The sequence below is a fragment of the Alosa alosa genome, chromosome 13, assembly GCF_017589495.1.
Source record: "Alosa alosa isolate M-15738 ecotype Scorff River chromosome 13, AALO_Geno_1.1, whole genome shotgun sequence".
In the NCBI taxonomy this organism is placed as follows: Eukaryota; Metazoa; Chordata; class Actinopteri; order Clupeiformes; family Clupeidae; genus Alosa; species Alosa alosa.
This window is the reverse complement of record NC_063201.1, coordinates 2009377-2028435: the sequence shown is the minus strand read 5'-3', so window position 1 is coordinate 2028435 and position 19059 is coordinate 2009377. Positions and strand designations below refer to the sequence as shown.

The 19059-nt window shown below is 48.9% G+C and overlaps 2 protein-coding genes across 7 annotated transcripts in view; one reads left to right on the top strand and one right to left on the bottom strand.

Annotated features, from left to right (window-relative positions):
* The window catches only part of otoa (otoancorin), a 25205-nt gene extending 19949 nt beyond the window's left edge, over window positions 1–5256 (top strand). Inside the window, 6 exon segments of the mRNA XM_048260587.1 lie at window positions 656–808; window positions 1709–1849; window positions 3097–3235; window positions 3601–3710; window positions 3984–4170; window positions 4549–5256. Coding sequence (XP_048116544.1) covers window positions 656–808; window positions 1709–1849; window positions 3097–3235; window positions 3601–3710; window positions 3984–4170; window positions 4549–4622 — 804 coding nt within the window. The 3' untranslated portion in view covers window positions 4623–5256.
* On the bottom strand, window positions 5241–19041 carry LOC125305997 (zinc finger protein 687a-like). 6 transcript variants are annotated; one of them, XM_048261121.1, is made up of 12 exons: window positions 18762–19041; window positions 17612–17870; window positions 15308–16939; window positions 14699–14846; window positions 13398–13479; window positions 12131–12315; window positions 11646–11822; window positions 10972–11134; window positions 8624–8941; window positions 7901–8013; window positions 7325–7436; window positions 5241–6994 (listed from the first exon to the last, which is right to left on the bottom strand). In XM_048261121.1, the coding sequence occupies exons 1-12, from the start codon at window positions 18843–18845 to the stop codon at window positions 6377–6379; spliced, it is 3891 nt and encodes a 1296-aa protein (XP_048117078.1). In that variant the 5' UTR covers window positions 18846–19041; the 3' UTR covers window positions 5241–6376. The 6 variants fall into 6 exon arrangements, 5 of the variants coding, with proteins under 5 accessions (XP_048117078.1, XP_048117074.1, XP_048117076.1 ...); XM_048261117.1 differs by having other exon boundaries at window positions 15308–17870; XM_048261119.1 differs by having other exon boundaries at window positions 15308–17870; window positions 18803–19041.
* Between the last annotated feature and the right edge of the window lie 18 nt (window positions 19042–19059).

Sequence of the window (19059 nt, the reverse complement as noted above, 5' to 3'; positions counted from 1 at the left end):
TGAATATTGCGTTGTGTAGGATGTTATGCATATGTTTTGAGTCAATGTGTTCTGTCTAATATGCTGTGCGATAGGGTCAGCCTGTTTTGACACCCATGTCAGAAGCGTCAATAATTATTACGTTTTTATTAATGTTGGTGTTCAACAGTTTTATATTTCACGTGTTCACCGTCGATTTCGGTGCAAGGCTACAGCAACTTTGTTACCTTACTAGTGTAGCGCCAGATAGCAGACGGTTACTTTGTTTGCGTTTGTATCAATCTGTGGTCTGCGACATTTTGTCGCATTTTTTCTGTAGTGTAGCCATAATGTTCTTGACAGTGATGTATGCCTGTGCTGTGTGTCATGCAATGCCAGTATGCTGTTGTCCATTAGCAGAGAAAGGCGTTTAAATAAAATACAATAACTTTTTTTAACCCCCCGACTACAGCACCCCCAACCAAAACTCACTTCCCACGGCCCTGGTATATACCTGTGTGTGTGTGTTTGTATGTTTGTATTTATATGTATATACCTGTGTGTGTGTGTGTGTGTGTGTGTGTTTGTATGTTTGCATTTATATGTATATACCTGTGTGTGTGTGTGTGTGTGTGTGTGTTTGTATGTTTGTATTTATATGTATATACCTGTGTGTGTGTGTGTGTGTGCATTGCAGTCCTTGGGCCCTGTGGGGCAGCTGAATGAGAGCCAGGTGTTGGAGCTGGGCTGTGTCTCTCAGGGCTTCAGCGCTCAGGAGCTGCGGCAGCTCAACATCTCAACACTGGACACACTAGAGCTGCTGTCCACCTGCAGATGGACCCAAGCACAGGTGTGTGGACATGGACACGCACACACACACACACACACACACAAACATGGACCCAAGCACAGGCACAGCAACACAAACACAAACTGTCACATATGCTCATTAAAAACCTACACATATCAGTAAGAACAACAGTAAGCAAATATATGAATAAACAATTTAGACACCAGTTATACAGGGTACGTTTAGATCAAAGTAGATAGACTAGAATAGAAGAAATAGGAAAAACATGATTGGATCAGATATAAAACGAAACCAAAACTGAGAAATCAGGAAAGAAACGAGGGAATCAGCAGTGAATAACCCTCAGAGGTCTGAGTGGATGCGAACAGTTCAAGAAGCTTTGGTGTGTCCGTCGCACGTTTATCTGGATGTAGTCATCTTTAGAGGACTCAGCCAAACATGATCATTCTCAGAGTGGATTTTTCCTTAGGTCATACACAACCTTAAAGCTGCAGTTGGCAAGTCTGACAGATCGAGGGGACTTAGCCAAAATGTTGAATGTTTTCAGACAACAGACACATTTGGGATATAACTGTTCTGGTTGCAGTCCATTTCAAGTACAAACTTATTTAGAACAAACAGTCTCTGTGTGCCTTGCTTCTTATCAGCATAGGCCTTATTCAGGGCCAATTCCAGCTACCAAAGCACCACAGGAAAGCCTGACGGCCACTAAACACCACTAAACGGAGATTCATTCTTTTCAAAGCACACAGTACAGTTGTACAGTTTTAACAGCTGTACAGATGTTATCAGATGTTATCGCGGGCCGCCATTGGCCCCTGGGCCGCACTTTGAGAACCTATGATGTAGACAGTGACAGTGCTTATGATGAAGAGAGACAGTAATTCAGCATGGCCACTGACGGTGACGGTGTTGGTGGTGATTTCCTGCTGTGTCCAGAGGAGAGCCGTGTGGCAGGGCTTCAAGGAGCGCACGGGCATGTGTGCGGCCCAGCTAGAGGAGCTGGACATCGTGGGCTTGGGCCAGTTCATCTGTGGGCTGGAGCCAGAGGAGATCCGGCAGCTCAGCAACCACTCCTTCCAGGTGGGACAGCAGCTCTCGGGGTTTGCCTGAGGAAATCATCACAGAATTCAGAAATATCTGTATGTGTGTGTGTGTGTGTGTGTGTGTGTGTTTGTGTTTGTTTGTGTATGTGTCTCTGTCTCTGTGTGGTGTGTGTGTGTGTGTGTGTGTGCGCGTGTGTGTGTGTGTGTATGTGTCTCTGTATGGTGTGTGTGTGTGTGTGTCTGTATGGTGTGTGTGTGCATGGGCGTATTATGAACTTTTGGGCCCCTGGGTTCAGATGTTTTAAGGGGCCCCTTTTAATTGTCGCATATGTGGGAAGGTGGGGTTCCTCCCCCAGAAATTTTTTAATTTGTTTGATGTGATTTCCTGTGTTCTGGTGCATTTTGGGGATGGCCAATACTAAATTCAATCTGATTCATAGCCTACATCCTGATTTGTTGATATTGAGGCAATGATTCCATGCAAAGGCTTGGGCTTCAGGGCCCCCTGACCCCTTGGGCCCCTGGGCCTGGGCCCGGTAGGCCCGTGCAGTAATCCATCCCTGTGTGTGTGTGTATGTGTCTCTGTATGGTGTGTGTGTGTGTGTGTATGTGTCTCTGTATGGTGTGTGTGTCTCTGTATGGTGTGTGTGTATGTGTCTCTGTATGGTGTGTGTGTGTCTCTGTATGGTGTGTGTGTATGTGTCTCTGTATGGTGTGTGTGTCTCTGTATGGTGTGTGTGTATGTGTCTCTGTATGGTGTGTGTGTGTGTCTCTGTATGGTGTGTGTATGTGTGTGTGTCTCTGTATGGTGTGTGTGTGTGTGTGTGTGTGTATGTGTCTGTATGGTGTGTGTGTGTATGGTGTGTGTGTGTCTCTGTATGGTGTGTGTGTGTGTGTGTGTGTGTATGTGTCTGTATGGTGTGTGCGTCTCTGTATGGTGTGTGTATCTCTGTATGGTGTGTGTGTATGTGTCTCTGTATGGTGTGTGTATGTGTGTGTGTCTCTGTATGGTGTGTGTGTGTGTGTGTGTGTGTGTGTGTGTGTCTGTATGGTGTGTGTGTGTGTGTGTCTCTGTGTCTCTGTATGGTGTGTGTGTGTGTGTGTGTGTGTGTCTCTGTATGGTATGTGTGTGTATGTGTGTGTGTCTCTGTATGGTGTGTGTGTGTGTGTGTGTGTGTGTGTGTGTGTCTCTGTATGGTGTGTGTGTGTGTGTGTCTCTGTATGGTATGTGTGTGTATGTGTGTGTGTCTGTATGGTGTGTGTGTGTGTGTGTGTGTGTGTAGGGAGGCTGCAGAGGTGGTGGGCTACACCCCATGTGATAAGCCTCAGCTGGAGAGCTTCAAGAGGAAGGCTGTGCTGGTGTTTGGGGAGCCTCAGAGCTGGAGCGAGGGGCAGGTCACCTCCCTGGGGAACATCCTGGGTGCGTTACCTCTGCCTCACGTCTCATTAAACTGAATGCTAATGCCGAAGATACAACAGTGCAACTACTACAATACTTTACCACAACACTATACTACTAACACTTTAAGACATTAATGTGATGTCATTCTGAGGGTGGTGTCCAAAAAGTCTATTTTAGACAAACATTTGAGGTGCAAATTTGTAGAAATGCTCAAGAAGAAACTTCACTATCACAAAGCCTTCAGAATTACATAATAATGTGTGGCTTTTTGGAGTATTACTTCAGTCTGCATACACTCTCGTCTGGACGTAGTCCTGTTGCATTGTGGGCTTTGAGTGTGTGTGACCACCTGTCCTCTTCTTCCTCCGTGTTCTCTGCGTCAGCTGGTCTGGAGGCAGCAGAGCTGCGGAGTCTGACCCCATCCGTGTTCTGCTTCATCAAGGCCTCTGCCATCCCTCTCATCCCCCCCCACGCACTTGGCTGTGAGTTCCTGGTCAAAAGCCCCTTCTAGTCATCCCTCTTCAGCTCTCTTGTTGGGGCATTTAAAGCTCAGGGCAGATATAAATGAGGGGGTTACTGACAGCGTGCCTGTAGAAACATGGGATCGGTTTTCATGTGTTTTTGATATCAAATTCCACCACCACACTTGAGCATCACACCCAAATATTGTCACCCGACACCTGTTTAGCTCCATTTACATGATGTCACACATCAGCATGTGTTCCATTTGCCACTTTGGACAAATCTATTGACTTTTTTTGGTCAGGCTCTCTCGGTCAGCCAGCTGCAGGCGCTGGGTCCTGACAACGCCGCCATGGTTACGGAGGCTCAGCGAGCGGAGCTAGGGGCGGAGCAGAGGAAGGGTCTGGCTGACGCGCTGGGAGTGGCCTATATCCGTGCCGGGGAGCCCAGCTCAGGAGGCTCTCAGAGCTCCCCAGTGCCCCAGACCGGAGGTGAGGCCGGTCACCAGACGAGACCGCAGCAGGAGGCATTCTTTTCATTTAATTAGGACAGTGAAGATTGACAGGAAGTGAGAGGGAGAGGGAGATGGGGTGGGATTGGGAAATGACCGCAGGTCGGATTTGAACCTAGGTCCCCGTGGGCACTTGACCCAAATAAACTGCAGTGTAACTTCTGAGAGATGGTGGAAATAAAGTGCTATAAAAAGTCAATTAACTGAGAGTGAGAGTGAAAATGGCATGGGGTATCTATGGTATCGGGTGGAAACACATATTACAACTCACGAGAGGAAGACAGAAGATACAAATCTGAAATGAATAGCTACAAAGGCAGGTGACTACCTTAAATAACTGATTTTTTTTGTCTTGCAGGTTCCACCAGTCACACCATGAGGGGAATCCTGAAGCCCTTACTGCTTCTGGTACTAGGATTGATGTTAGATTAGTCTATTATCTGGATTTATGTTAGATTAGTCTATTATCTGGATTTATGTTAGATTAGTCTATTATCTGGGTGTCTGGAAATGTAACATCTGAAAATGTAACTACATAGGTTACTTGGAGATACATATTTGGCAGAGTTAGTTATCCTAATCAGGGACTGGTTTTAGGATGTCCTTTCCTGAGTACATCAGGTGAAAGGACTTATGTACACTGACTGGGCAATTTGATGTTACGAAGAAAATGACATGGTTTCAGGGACCGCATGCCAACACAAGAAAAGATCATATAAGCTCTACTCTATATTCATATATCAACGCTTCATGTACTTATATATTTATATTCATCATCTATAACTCTGTGTTGAATGTTATAATAGTGATATACATGCTGTATATGGGACATGGGCACTTTTGATGGAGCTGCAACATGCCTAGATTAGTTGATCTTTCACACCATGTTACCGTAGCTCCTTAGTGTAGACACACACATACACACACACACACTCTTGGCTGTGGGGATGATCGAAGAACGGTTGTCTACCAGATGTGGTCTGACTACATGGAAGAACTGGAGCAGGATGTTAGCTGCACATCAAATGCAATGAAAGTTTAGGACACACATTTAATAAGAGCCTGAATATTTTATTTAAGAACAATTACTCAATTATTTCATATTTTATATTAGAAAGCAACTAAAGTTTCACAAACAGAGGAGGACAGGAGAGGGATCTGGAGAGAACTGTTGCTGGTGCCATTGTACACATACACACGCACACACAACCAACATATAAAATTTCTCATATACCGGATTTCACAGACTAGAGAATAAAATATGAAGAAAAAAATCTAAGCATTTACAGTGACCTCATTGTTGTCTTCATAAACAGTTTTTTCTGTTAAGCAAGCAAAATTAACACCTTACCACCTTCTCGCTCCCTCCCTCCCTTACACACACACACACAGCAGATATACATACATGCTAAAAAAATTATCAGGAATGGGATTCACTTTAAAGGTGAGACACTCAGTTTGAAAAAACGTGAACTTATGACAGACAGATGCTCTCCTTGCAAACACGCAAGCACAGGCATGTGCACACACACACACACACACACTTATAGAACTACATTCTCAAAATTCCCAGTCAAGGGCACTTCTGTGGATCAGCCAATTTAAGAAGAAATTCCTTAAGTGGCAAGAGACCATGGTGAATTACAACCAGTGTCTCAAGCTTGCGCTCACCAAACATTCTACAAGGATCATGACAAATAAATTGATTGCTTAAAGTATGCATACAATACAATGCTCTGATTACTTCCTGCAGACTGTGATTGTCTGGTGCCTTAATGAAAGCGCTATAAAGAACAGGCAACAGAGGGGGCAGCTCTAGGGGTCCTTCTCCCTCTCCATCTCAATCATGGCTCCCCATCCCCTCCTCTCTGGTCCAGGTACAAGCTTTTTCTGTGGGAACCTTTAGTTCGGACAGAAGGTAATGGCTGAATTGCAAAAATGTACAACAGCAACAAAATAAACAAAACCAGTTAATCTGGTAACAGACCAAGGGGGTGAGTGATTCCGAGAACCATTTTAATCAATCAGGACCTGCAAACTGGGCTAAGCTCCCTTGTCAAGGTGAACGAGTCTTTGATTTCATGGTTATCTCAGAGGCTCCTGGGTGATGGAAAACTAATGGGCACAAGGCTCTGGCCGCTGGTCACTGTTTTTCTCTGGCGGCATTGAGCGTCTCTCTGTGGCTCTCAGACAGGCTTGTCGGTCTTGTGAGCGGTGATGAAGGCCATGCCGTGCGTGCGGAAGTGTGTGTTGAGGTCAGAGGCCTTGTTGAAGCGCCGGCCGCACACCCTGCACACGCACGGCCCCTTCTCCTCGTCGCCCTGCTGCTGCGACGGCGACAACGACCCCGGGGAGCCCGCGCCGGACCCCAGCGCGTCCACACCGAGCTCTCCGTCGGCCAGGCCGTCTGTGTCGGCGGCGGCAGCAGTGGCGGCGTGGTGGTGGTGGTGGTGCTCGGGCACCGCGTCACGCACGCGGTGGCTGATGAAGCGATGGCGGCTGAGGGACGGTCCAGAGGCGAAACACGCGCCGCACTGCTGGCACTGCAGAGCTCCGTCTCCGCCACGATGACTCGGGATGTGGGCCAGGAACTCGGCCTGGTCCTCGGTGGCGAAGCCGCAGGGCATGCAGCGGAAGCCTGTCGTCTCCTCCTGCTTGACCACTCCTCCTCTGCCTCGAGACATGCCTCCTGGAGGCCCAGCCAATCGGGAGTCCTCTTCCGCCGACGCCCCGCCCAGAGAACTCACAGTGGCGTCCAGTTCGGAGGAGCTGTCCGCTGCTTCAGAGAAGACAGAGCCTCGTTTCTACAGAGAGAGAGAGAGAGAGAGAGAGAGAGAGAGAGAGAGAGAGAGAGAGAGAGAGAGAGAGAGAGAGAGAGAGAGAGAGAGAGAGAGAGAGAGAGAGAGAGAGAGAGAGACAGAGGGAGAGAGGGAGAGAGATAAATATTTAATCTTTGAAAATATTTGTGGTTAAAGAACACATACACTATGGGGGGGGGGGGGTATTAAACTCCTGGTATGTTTGGGTGGGTTTGGTATTACAGGTGTTCAGGCCAGTCGGCTAGTATTAATGCTGACAGTCAAATGAGTTGCCACCGTCTGATTGGGCAGGGGAGTGAAAAGGTGGGGTCAGACCGGTCGGTCCACTGGTCTCCCTGGCAACGGGGGTCCAGGTGCATGCTGGGTCTGCATGTGTCTCTCCAGACTGAGACGGCTGCTGAAGGAGCGCTTACTGTCCACACACAACCTGCACACACACACACACACACACACACACACACACACACACACACATAAGTATAAGTATAGTATATATACTCTTTTGATCCCGTGAGGGAAATTTGGTCTCTGCATTTGTCCCAATCCGTGAATTAGTGAAATACACTCAGCACACAGTGAACACACAGTGAGGTGAAGCACACACTAATCCCGGCGCAGTGAGCTGCCTGCATCAACAGCGGCGCTCGGGGAGCAGTGAGGGGTTAGGTGCCTTGCTCAAGGGCACTTCAGCCGTGCCTACTGGTCGGGGTTCGAACCGGCAACCCTCCGGTAACAAGTCCGAAGGGCTAACCAGTAGGCCACGGCTGCCCCAATATATATGATTACAATGGCAAAGCAGAGCTTTTTGGTAGTAGTTTGCCTTTCTCTAATAATGTAGGTAAGTATTTCCAAGCATATCACGTTTATGAACATGTGTGAGTGTGTCCTCACTGGCAGAGGAAGAGACGTCTGTTGTCTTTATGTTTGAGGCGGATGTGCCTCCTCAGGCTGGAGGAGGAGGAGAAGGAGCCCTCACACAGATCACATGGGAACTTCTTCAGGACCTGCTCGGACAAGCACAGAGAGAAACCAACACACACGCACATGCACACGCATGCACACGCACACACACACACACACACACAACACACATGCACACGCACACAAAACACACAAACACAAGATAAGCCAAAATGTAACCACAAATGATTTCCTTGAGCAGAAGCAGAGGCTCTTAGTGGCTCAGAGCACCTATGAGTGCAACTCTTCATGCCCATCAAACCAATGGAGTGAGTCAGCTGCAGCTGCACCAGCTGACACACTTACAGAGCCACTGTTGGCCAAGACTGATTAGGCTCAGTCTCAGGAGAGGGACAACGCAACTAAAAATCACCAGCTCACATCAATGCATTTTATTCCGGACAGTTTTATTTTATTTCCTTTTGCAGAATTTCTCTAGCATATGTTCACCTTAGCAATTAGTTTACTAGAGTAAGGATTGCAATATGGAGAGTGAGATGATCTAGGAGTTTAGAATACGGTTATGTTTGTGAAAACTAAATGTTAAACATCCCTATTTTCCTATGAAAACATATTCAATAGGAAACATTAGGTCTGGGTCTAGAGTGCTTGAAATGGCATGACTGAATGGCGGTGAAGGAAAAGGGGGCTGACCTTGTCATGCAGCTCGGCCATATGGGTAATGTAGTTCTCCTTGTCAGTGTAGCGGGTCTGGCACTGTGTACAGCTCCAGGTGGGAGTGACCGGTCCGCCCCCGTTGGCTCTTCCTCCCGGCTTGCCGCCCTCCTCCTCGGCGTCCTCCTCGTGCTCTCGACCCCACTCCTCTCCGTCCGAGCTCTCCATCTTCAGCAGAGCCTTGCCCTTGACCAGCGCCGGCGAGGAGGAGGAGGAGGAGGCGGCGACAGTGGGGATGGGAGAAGACGCCGCGGCGACAGACACTTCCTGCTTGACCGCAGAGCCTCTGTGTGCCGTCTAGCGACAGGAAGAGGAAGTAGAAGAATGGGAGGGGATTAAGCCAGGCTAGAGATTAGAGACGGAGGGCAGATAGCCAAACGATCAACGATACTACAGCTACAATATAAACAGCCAGGTCAGGGCCCAATAATACAGCTACAATATAAACAGCCAGGTCAGGGCCCAATAATACAGCTACAATATAAACAGCTACAATATAAACAGCCAGGTCAGGGCCCAATAATACAGCTACAATATAAACAGCCAGGTCAGGGCCCAATAATACAGCTACAATATAAACAGCCAGATCAGGGCCCAATAATACAGCTACAATATAAACAGCCAGGTCAGGGCCCAATAATACAGCTACAATATAAACAGCCAGATCAGGGCCCAATAATACAGCTACAATATAAACAGCCAGGTCAGGGCCCAATAATACAGCTACAATATAAACAGCCAGGTCAGGGCCCAATAATACAGCTACAATATAAACAGCCAGGTCAGGGCCCAATAATACAGCTACAATATAAACAGCCAGGTCAGGGCCCAATAATACAGCTACAATATAAACAGCCAGGTCAGGGCCCAATAATACAGCTACAATATAAACAGCCAGGTCAGGGCCCAATAATACAGCTACAATATAAACAGCTACAATATAAACAGCCAGGTCAGGGCCCAATAATACAGCTACAATATAAACAGCCAGGTCAGGGCCCAATACTACAGCTACAATATAAGCAGCCAGGTCAGGGCCCAATACTACAGCTACAATATAAACAGCCAGGTCAGGGCCCAATAATACAGCTACAATATAAACAGCTACAATATAAACAGCCAGGTCAGGGCCCAATAATACAGCTACAATATAAACAGCCAGGTCAGGGCCCAATACTACAGCTACAATATAAGCAGCCAGGTCAGGGCCCAATAATACAGCTACAATATAAACAGCCAGATCAGGGCCCAATACTACAGCTACAATATAAACAGCTACAATATAAACAGCCAGGTCAGGGCCCAATACTACAGCTACAATATAAACAGCTACAATATAAACAGCCAGGTCAGGGCCCAATAATACAGCTACAATATAAACAGCCAGGTCAGGGCCCAATAATACAGCTACAATATAAGCAGCCAGATCAGGGCCCAATACTACAGCTACAATATAAGCAGCCATTTCCATATGCAAAACTACTGCAGAGTAGCGTCATGCAAAACTACTGCAGAGTAGCGTCCTGCTAAACTCCTGCAGAGTAGCGTCCTGCTAAACTACTGCAGAGTAGCGTCCTGCTAAACTCCTGCAGAGTAGCGTCCTGCTAAACTCCTGCAGAGTAGCGTCCTGCTAAACTCCTGCAGAGTAGCGTCCTGCTAAACTCCTGCAGAGTAGCGTCCTGCTAAACTACTGCAGAGTAGCGTCCTGCTAAACTACTGCAGAGTAGCGTCCTGCTAAACTCCTGCAGAGTAGCGTCCTGCTAAACTCCTGCAGAGTAGCGTCCTGCTAAACTACTGCAGAGTAGCGTCCTGCTAAACTCCTGCAGAGTAGCGTCCTGCTAAACTCCTTCTCAGTACTTGTATGTGCAGAAGGATACTGAGTCTATCTGGTGATTTTCCTGATGGCTTATTTCTTCTCATTGTGTGCATCTAATATATTTTCTGAAGTTGCATAATGCATGCTTTCAATGTACATGGAACAAAGACGAGAATGAGTTGTTAAAAAAAAAAAAAAGGATTCAACAGAATGATTGTGTATTTTCAAAAATATGAGTTTGAACAACCTGTTAAACCTTCCGCATCACTGTGAGGATTCTGGTATGTTTCTGGTAAGTACATACAATATCAACCAAGACAAGAGTGGAACACTACAAAGGACAGGAAACACTCATCCTCTAGTAGTAGTATTTTTGTTACCTAAGGTCTCCTTTGCAAAGTAACTTGAATGTTGAATATTATTTATTATTTTATAAAAGCATCTGCTAAATGAATAAAAGGAAATGAAACAACCTCAAATCTTATGTCATAAAACAACAACGGATTGTAACCTTCATGTGCTCCATCATGGATGCCCTCTGGGCGTAGAGTTTGGGGCAGTCAGGACACTTGAACACGTGCACCTTTTGATTGGCCAGGTGAGTGTCAAAATGCACGTAGAGCAAGGCCTTCTGGGTAAAAACAGTCTCACACATCACGCACTTGTAGATCATCCTGGAGATCAAACAGAGTGAAATATCCTGAGCAACACGTAAACTACATGTGAGATGATTAAAGGTGATTAAAGGCGATTAAAGGCTCAGTGAGTCAGCAGGTTTTGACCCCGAACCAACAGGAGAAAAGCAGACCTAGTTGTAGATTCATGAGACATAACAAGCCAGCTTAGCCACGCTTACCATGTCATACATGAAGCTACAACTGACATGCAGACTTAGATCAAGCATTCTGAGCTGGACTACTGAATTACTTCAAGAATCCTGAGGAAAATGGATCATGTTATAGTAATGATAATGATTCGGCAAAATTTCATTTCTTCATATAAAATAAACAGCTCCAGTCTATAGCAGTCTCATTACATTGTGAATTGTGTCAGTTCACTTGTGTGTATTCGGACAGGGGATTCATTTATTTCATTCCTCTCCGTTTTTCACACACAGCAGGATACACACTCTCTGCACTGACAACATTCAAAGGTGTAACGTGACACCGCCACAGCAGAACCTACTTGGCCTGGACACTGGTGAGCGTTGGGTGTTGGGAGGAGATGTGGCTCTGTGCGCTGGGGGCAGATTTGAAGGCCATGGGGCAAGAGGGGCATTTGTGGAACACCTCACAGTGTGAAGACTGGATGTGGGACTTGACCGAGTTCAGGCCACCAAACACCACCTGACAACTAAAACATCTGAGAGAGACAGAAACACACACACACACAGTCAGTACTAAATTCAACAAGTCACAAGTACCACACACAGTCACAGTATCCCACACAGTTAGCCTAACGCACACGTACACACTCTGGGGCATTTACATTCAACAATTCATGTCACACAAACTCTACATGACTTCAGTACCCCCACATGAATCACACAAACACCCAGATATACATACTCTAAGCTTGATACCCAGATATACATACTCTAAGCTTGATACTTATTTGCTGAATATGCAACAGAGGGTGTGTGTGTGTGTGTGTGTGTGTGTGTGTGTTACCTGTAGCCGATGCGGCGTGTGAAGTGCAGGCAGGCCTCCTGCAGGTGTGTGTGGAAGCTGGCCTGGCGTGCGACGCCCCCACACTCGGGACACACGTGTGGTGAACGGTGGCGATGGATGCGCTGGTGGGCTGACCAGCTGCAGGGGTTGGGCAGCAGCATCGGAGGGGTGCACTGGGTACAGGCCTACACACACACACACCGCACACAATCACATCACACACACACAGGACACAGCAATCACCACCTTTACAAAAGTATTACAAGATTACTCGGTATGGTGGAAACAGCAACAATAAGGGCTCATTTACTCTGAAGCCCAAGGCTGAGACACTGATGAATGACCACTGATGTTGGACAATCCTAACGAGTAGTCTGTTGTTCCAGACTAGAAGCCTGTTACCTCTTTCAGTGTTCCACCCAGGAATCAAGACTATAGGGCTGCAACAATTAATCAGTTAGTTGTCAACTAGTCAATTAATCAACAACAATTTTGGTAAAAATGCAATTTTGGTTTTATTTTTTTACGGAATATAGCCAGAATAGTGTTCCTACCCAAACACAGAAAGTTGCTAGGTCGGTAATATAGAAGTGCAGTTTGTCATTTTATGAGGTTATGTGCCATCAAAATGATTTTGGAAACGCTGAGGTAAAAAAAACTCTTAATGGTGCTTTTAATAGAGCTTGGTGAAACACTGAACATTCTTTTCACCATTTTCTGACATCGATCCAATAACTAATCGATTAACCGGGAAATTAATCGACAGATTAATCAGATTAATCATAGAGCTGCAGCTCTACTGACTGGAGCACATTGTCAGATTAAACTTGGTGCACATCAGTGTGAGTGTGTGTGTGTGTGTGTCTCTGTGTCTTTAAATTAGAGCTCATACACACTCGCGCTCACACACTTCAAGGTGACTGACAGTGAGCTTCAACAACAAACCAGAGGAGGGTACAATTAGATTAATCTAAAAATAAGTCCAACATGGTGTGGGGTTGGGGGTTATGAGGCGCCAATTCACCCGTGTTTGGCCAAGTCGTGGATAATTCTCTACCCAAAGTCTATCGATAAGTAACAACACAGGAGTTCAACTCAATCCAAGCGTGAAGGAATGACAAACTGAAACAAAATACAAATATTAACATGACAAATCATTGAGGACACTGAGACGACATGACATGACACAGACAAACACACACAATCACAGACCACACCCCTCACACACACACACACACACACAGACACACACCGTCACAGTACTCACAGTGTTAGCGGAAGCTTTGACCTCCTGGAAGTGAGCCACCATCTCCGCTTTCCCGCTGAACTGGCTCTTGCACTCTGGACACCTGCCAATCAAACTCAACGTGAGCTCATTCTCAGCATAGCAGCCATGTCTACAGCAGGCCGTTACCACAGCAATCACAAGCCTACATAACTCAACGCTACATAACTGCTACACATTTTCTACCCTAAAAACATCCCATGATCATACAAGCAGCCTTTTATTTTTGGTACACATCAGCTTATACACACACACACACACACATCCCTCACATCATAAAAAGACTCAAAGGTTCTAGACCAAAAGCCCTTCGGGCCTGTGGGTTGCTGGCTGGCTGGCTGCAGTCCTCCTCAGGTTCACGTTCGGTAGATAGTGTTGTACTGGGCTGATTCATGTGCTGTTGATTAGCGGTTCGGTAGATAGTGTTGTACTGGGCTGATTCATGTGCTGTTGATTAGCGGTTCGGTAGATAGCGTTGTACTGGGCTAATTCATGTGCTGTTGATTAGCGGTTCGGTAGATAGCGTTGTACTGGGCTAATTCATGTGCTGTTGATTAGCGGTTCCGATTGGGCGGAGTCTATTTCAGAGGGACTGAACGTAGTGTGAACGTAGCAAACAATCCGAATTTACATCGCAGGACAACGGCTGACTTCAGAAGCAGTCAACCCAAGTTACTGCTAGACTCGCTTGTGGTCAATAAATTGAACGCCACGGAGGCGTGCCGGCAGGGGCCCATAGGGTCATGAAGAGGGACAGCCTATAGGAAGCGCTAGCCACCGTAGGCACCTGCCCTGAGCAGCACCCTATTGCCCCAGAAGAAGCACCTGCCCTGACAATCACCCTTTTGGCCTGAGCAGCACCCTATTGCCCTGAGCAGCACCCTATTCGCCTTATTCACCGGGCGGCCAGAACGAGGCTAAGGGTACACTTGCCATTACACCTCAGTCCTGCAGATGGTGGTGGCAATGCACTCTGCAAACTGCTACAAAAAACCTCATTGAAGAAGAAGAACAGGCCAGTGAACCCTTCTTCTTTTTCGGCAGTTTGCAAACGGAGTGCATTACCACCACCATCTGCTGGACAGCGGAGAAGGCAACCGCTCTTTTGACACTCTATCTGAATTCCGTCACAATATAGCTACAACGTTCGTCACAATATAGCTACAACGTTCATCCCTGGCCCAGCAAGCGCTCAGACCCTCTGAAACAGACAGTAGCTTGCGGGTGGGGGTTTAGCGCTCGGACCCTCGGAAACAGACAGTAGCTTGCGGGTGGGGGTTTACCTGTTGTTAGTGTACTGCAGGGGCTCGGCCTTCTTGCAGGGCAGGGGCAGCAGCACCTGGGGGCCAGCGAGGCTGGCGCTCTCCTCCTTACCTGGGCTAGAGGCCCCGGGGGCGCAGGCGGACGAGGACACAGGGGTGGAGAGCACACCTGAGAAAAACGGGAGAGATGGAGAGATGGAGGGAGAGATGGAGAGATGGAGGGAGAGATGGAGAGATGGAGGGAAGAAAAGTGTTGATCGGTCAGAACACAACTGAAGGGAGGACTCGCACACCCCAAAAACACTGTTAATTGGGTAGAGTGAAAGAACACACAAGATAAAATAAGATGCTACTGAATACAACTGTTACTAATATTTTTGAATACATGCACAGGACATATCACCATGTTAACAGCTGCATTTGAACATGACTAACTATCTGAAGCCCATAAAATGCAAAGGTTTACAAAGCAGATTTACACGACTTAAAAACGACATTTATATGACGTAAAAAAGAAATTTAGCATTTTTTCTGTTTCAATTATTGATTGTTGATGAACAATTTACCAGGAGTATAATTACAGTGAAATCAAGGACAGACACAGACACAGACACAAACACAAACACAAACCTATGGGTGTGGTGTCCTGCTGTCCGATCATCTGCTCCACGCTGACCGGCCGCATGACGAGGTGCGAGCACTGCATGACCAGGCCACGCTCCTTGTGTTCGCGCGCGTGGAGCAGCAGACTGCACTTGTTGAAGAAGGCCAGGCGCTTGGCGCAGTGGTTGCACGTCACCTCGATGCGCAGCGAGCGCCGGTCGTAGTGGCGCGCCAGGCTGCGCTCCAGCGCAAACGAGTCGCCGCACTCCAGGCAGCGGTAGCCGGCGGCGGGCATGGGCAGTGCCCACTCGGCCGGCGGCGGTGTGCTCAGGTCCGGCTTGTAGCTGGGCAGCAGGTTCTTGCTGTTGAGGATCTTGTTGAAGGCCTCCACTAGGCTGGACTGGGAGCGCGAGATGACGGCGCCGCCGCTGTTCACGATGGACGCCGGCTTATTGCCGCCGCTGCCGGTGGTGAGCGTGGCCACCGTGGAGGCCAGGATGCTGCCGTTGACCGGCTTCTGGGCGGCGGATCTGGCGCTCGCGCCCACAGATGACGTGGCCGGGGACGAGGACACCGAGGGGAGCGTGGTGGCTTTGGTGATGCTCACGGCCGTGGCGGACAGCTTGGAGGAGCCGCTGGCGGCGGCCATCTTGTTCTGAGCCTTGCTGGCTGCCAAGAGCATGGCGGTGCTGGCATCCTGCAAGGTGGACACGGGCAGGACCGTCGCGCCCTTTGACCTCTGGTTCTGCCCAGGAAGTGGCGCGCCGGGTCTTTTGGGCCGGATCACCTTCTGGCCTCCCAGAGAAGCTTTAGTGCTGGCGTCCTTGGTGGTGCCGGTGGCAGCCACCCCGTTCGGGGCCACTCTGGTCACAGTCCTTGTGATGCTGCCCGTAGGGGTCTTGACCGTTCTGATCCTGACCTTCATCATGGAGGGAGAGGGGGAGCCGTCGGTGTTGACCGCGGCAGGGCCAGGGCTGCAGTCCTGCTCGCCCACCTCCATCTGCTCCTCCCCATCCTCCACTCGCTCCCCTGTGCTGCTCCCTCCGGTCTCCATGGACTGCTCCTCTCTCGTCATCATCGTCTCCTCCTCCTCCTCCTCATCCTCATCATCATCATCTTCTTCCTCCTCTTCCTCCTCTTCCGCCTTGTTCCAGGTGGCCCCGTGAGCTGCAGGTGGTGGGGCCGACGTCTGGTCTGTGCTGGGGCCTCTCTGAGTGAGGGTGGGGAGCGTGGTGGCGCGCTTCCCCTGGGACGAGGCCGGCGGCTCGGGCTCGGGGCTCTCCGGCGAGTCCCGCTCCTCGATGACGTGCTCCGGGTTGCGCTGCTCCGCGGGGGTGCGTTTGGGGGAGGGAGGCCGCTGGCGAGGGCTGCAGTCGGCCAGGGGAGGCGCGGCAGCTGTGGCGGGGGTGGGGAGATTGGTGGGCGAGGCAGTCGGGGAGGGAGAGCTAAACATGCCCGATGACGAGGAGCGCTTGCGACGGGGGAACTTCGGAGGGGAGCACATGAGCAGGTCCGGGCTCTCCTGGATCACCAAGGGAGAACTGCCGAGGTCCGGCTCCGACTCCTCGTCCTCGGATGCCGCACGCTGCAAAGCGGGCCCAGGGACTTCGCTCCGCAGCTGAGAGCCAGAGGGAAGGGGCGATGAGGGGAGAAGTGGACCTTCAAAGAGAGAAGAGGAGTTAGACGGAGGAGAAGGGGGAGCAGTGGAGCTGGAGAGCGGGGGAGGTGCTGGCGGGGAGAAGAATGTCGACACCCGCCCCACAGGCGAGGTGCTGGCGGGAGGTGCGGGCGGGGAGAAGAATGTCGACGCCCGCCCCACAGGCGAGGTGGACAAATGGGAGGACGGGGCGTCGCTGGAAGCCGAGACGGCAGCGGATCGGTCTGCGACATCACCAGCGTGTGTTTCCTCTTCCTGAGGCTGAGTCACGCTGGGCTTCCGAGCCTTCGGCATGGTGTCATTGGGACCCTGTGCCCCCAGCGGCTTCGCTCTCCCAAAGCCGCCAGCACTGGTGGCTGACGCGCCCTCGGCGGCTGCTTTTGGGGAGGCAGGTGACCACAGCTGGCCGTTGGAGTGACTCTGAGTCTGAGTGGGGCTCAGCGGGAGCTCGCTGGCCTCCGCCGCACACTCCTCGAAGCCGTTATGGATCAGGGGCTCGCCACAGCCCATTCCCTGCATCCTGAGGCCGAGACGGGGAGCAGGGAGCGCTCCGACCGCCCCTCCCTGCGCCCCGGCTCCACCAGGGCCGTCTCGACCCGAGTCGCACTCTCCCTCGCCAAACGCATCCGTTCGTACCCTGTTCTTTACAATGACACTGACCCCTGGTGGCTCACCGCTTTGAGATGACAGGGCGGTGGCGTGGGGGGTCTGATGGGGCTCGGGTGGGCTGGGGGGTCGAAGAGGTAGACCACTACCGCCTCCACCCCCTATCTTCCCCACCGCACCCCCAGTGCTGCTGTGATGGCCTTCCGAGTCCTCGGGCACAGACTGTATGGCTTCTTTGGCATCAATGTCTGGGATATCGAACGCTGCCAGCAAGTCATCGAAATCTGGGGTTTTCATATCCCCCATCCCCGTATCACAGATTGGTATCTGCAACAGACAGTTTGGGAAAAGGTCACTAAGTAAATGTTATATTAAATGTGCTTTTTCAACGTAAATATCAACAAGATATTAAAACGTACATATCAACAAGATAATCAAATATATATATATATAGTCAAACAAGGCTGTGGTAGTGATGACTCATACAGTATAACACTGAAACAAGAACACAAATACTGGGACTGGCATCACTCGCCCTCAGAAATGTAAAACTTCTTCATCATGGTAAACGCTGCAATGGTGACTAGTAAGTGTTGCGTGAGACTCAAAATTGAATCCATCAGGAAATTAGAATGTATTTTTGTTAGCAATGTCCAATGCACATCAATACAGCTAGGACTAATCTATTTTGCAAAGACATGCAGCTGTAAATGTTGCTAACGAGTAAGTCTCTCAAGCTACCTAGTCACTTTCGAAAATGTTAGCTAAATGTTGTGGCTAAAGTTAGCCTGCCAGCTAGCTGTAGTTTCTTCCGTATATTTTCGACGTCCTCTCTTGCAGGAGTTGGACGCCAAAACCATTACATTTTCACTCAACGATGGATTAAACGTGTACCTGCGATGACATACAAAGTCGCCATTAACCGTTGCACGCTACGACACGTAGCCTTACAGTTTAGGGAAATGGTTGTGCTCTTGATAGCTGACAGAAGCGCCCGCCGAAGTAGCTGCGATGGCAGGCTAGCCGACTTGGCTTATGATAGCTAACTAACGTCGAGCCAATGCAGAGCGCCCAGCTAACAGTAATCGCTAAGACAGTTAGCATGAATATGCTGGACAAACTTTTGCAGGACATTCTTAGTGACCAACTACATTACCAAAGTATAACATTATCTGTTGCATGATAGTTAGATTTGAAAAGAACATTTGCAGCGCTTACTGTTGAAGGAAGTGTTAAGAAGATGTATTTCCTCTGTTTACCTGTCTCAGGATTCCCGACTACCCCTGCCCGAATGGAGCTCATCTATGTTGTGTCGTCATGATCGAGGATCATGGGTCAGTTTTGCCCACGAGCTGCTTACAGCTTTCAATGTACGCTGCAATGTTGAGTTCGCCTCTAGTCCTGACCAGCATAATCGTGAAATCAATTATTAAAGTAAACAAATTACTTAAACAATACATACTAGGATCTACGTCAAACAAGTCATGCTCAAAATGTGCTCACTAGTATAAAATCA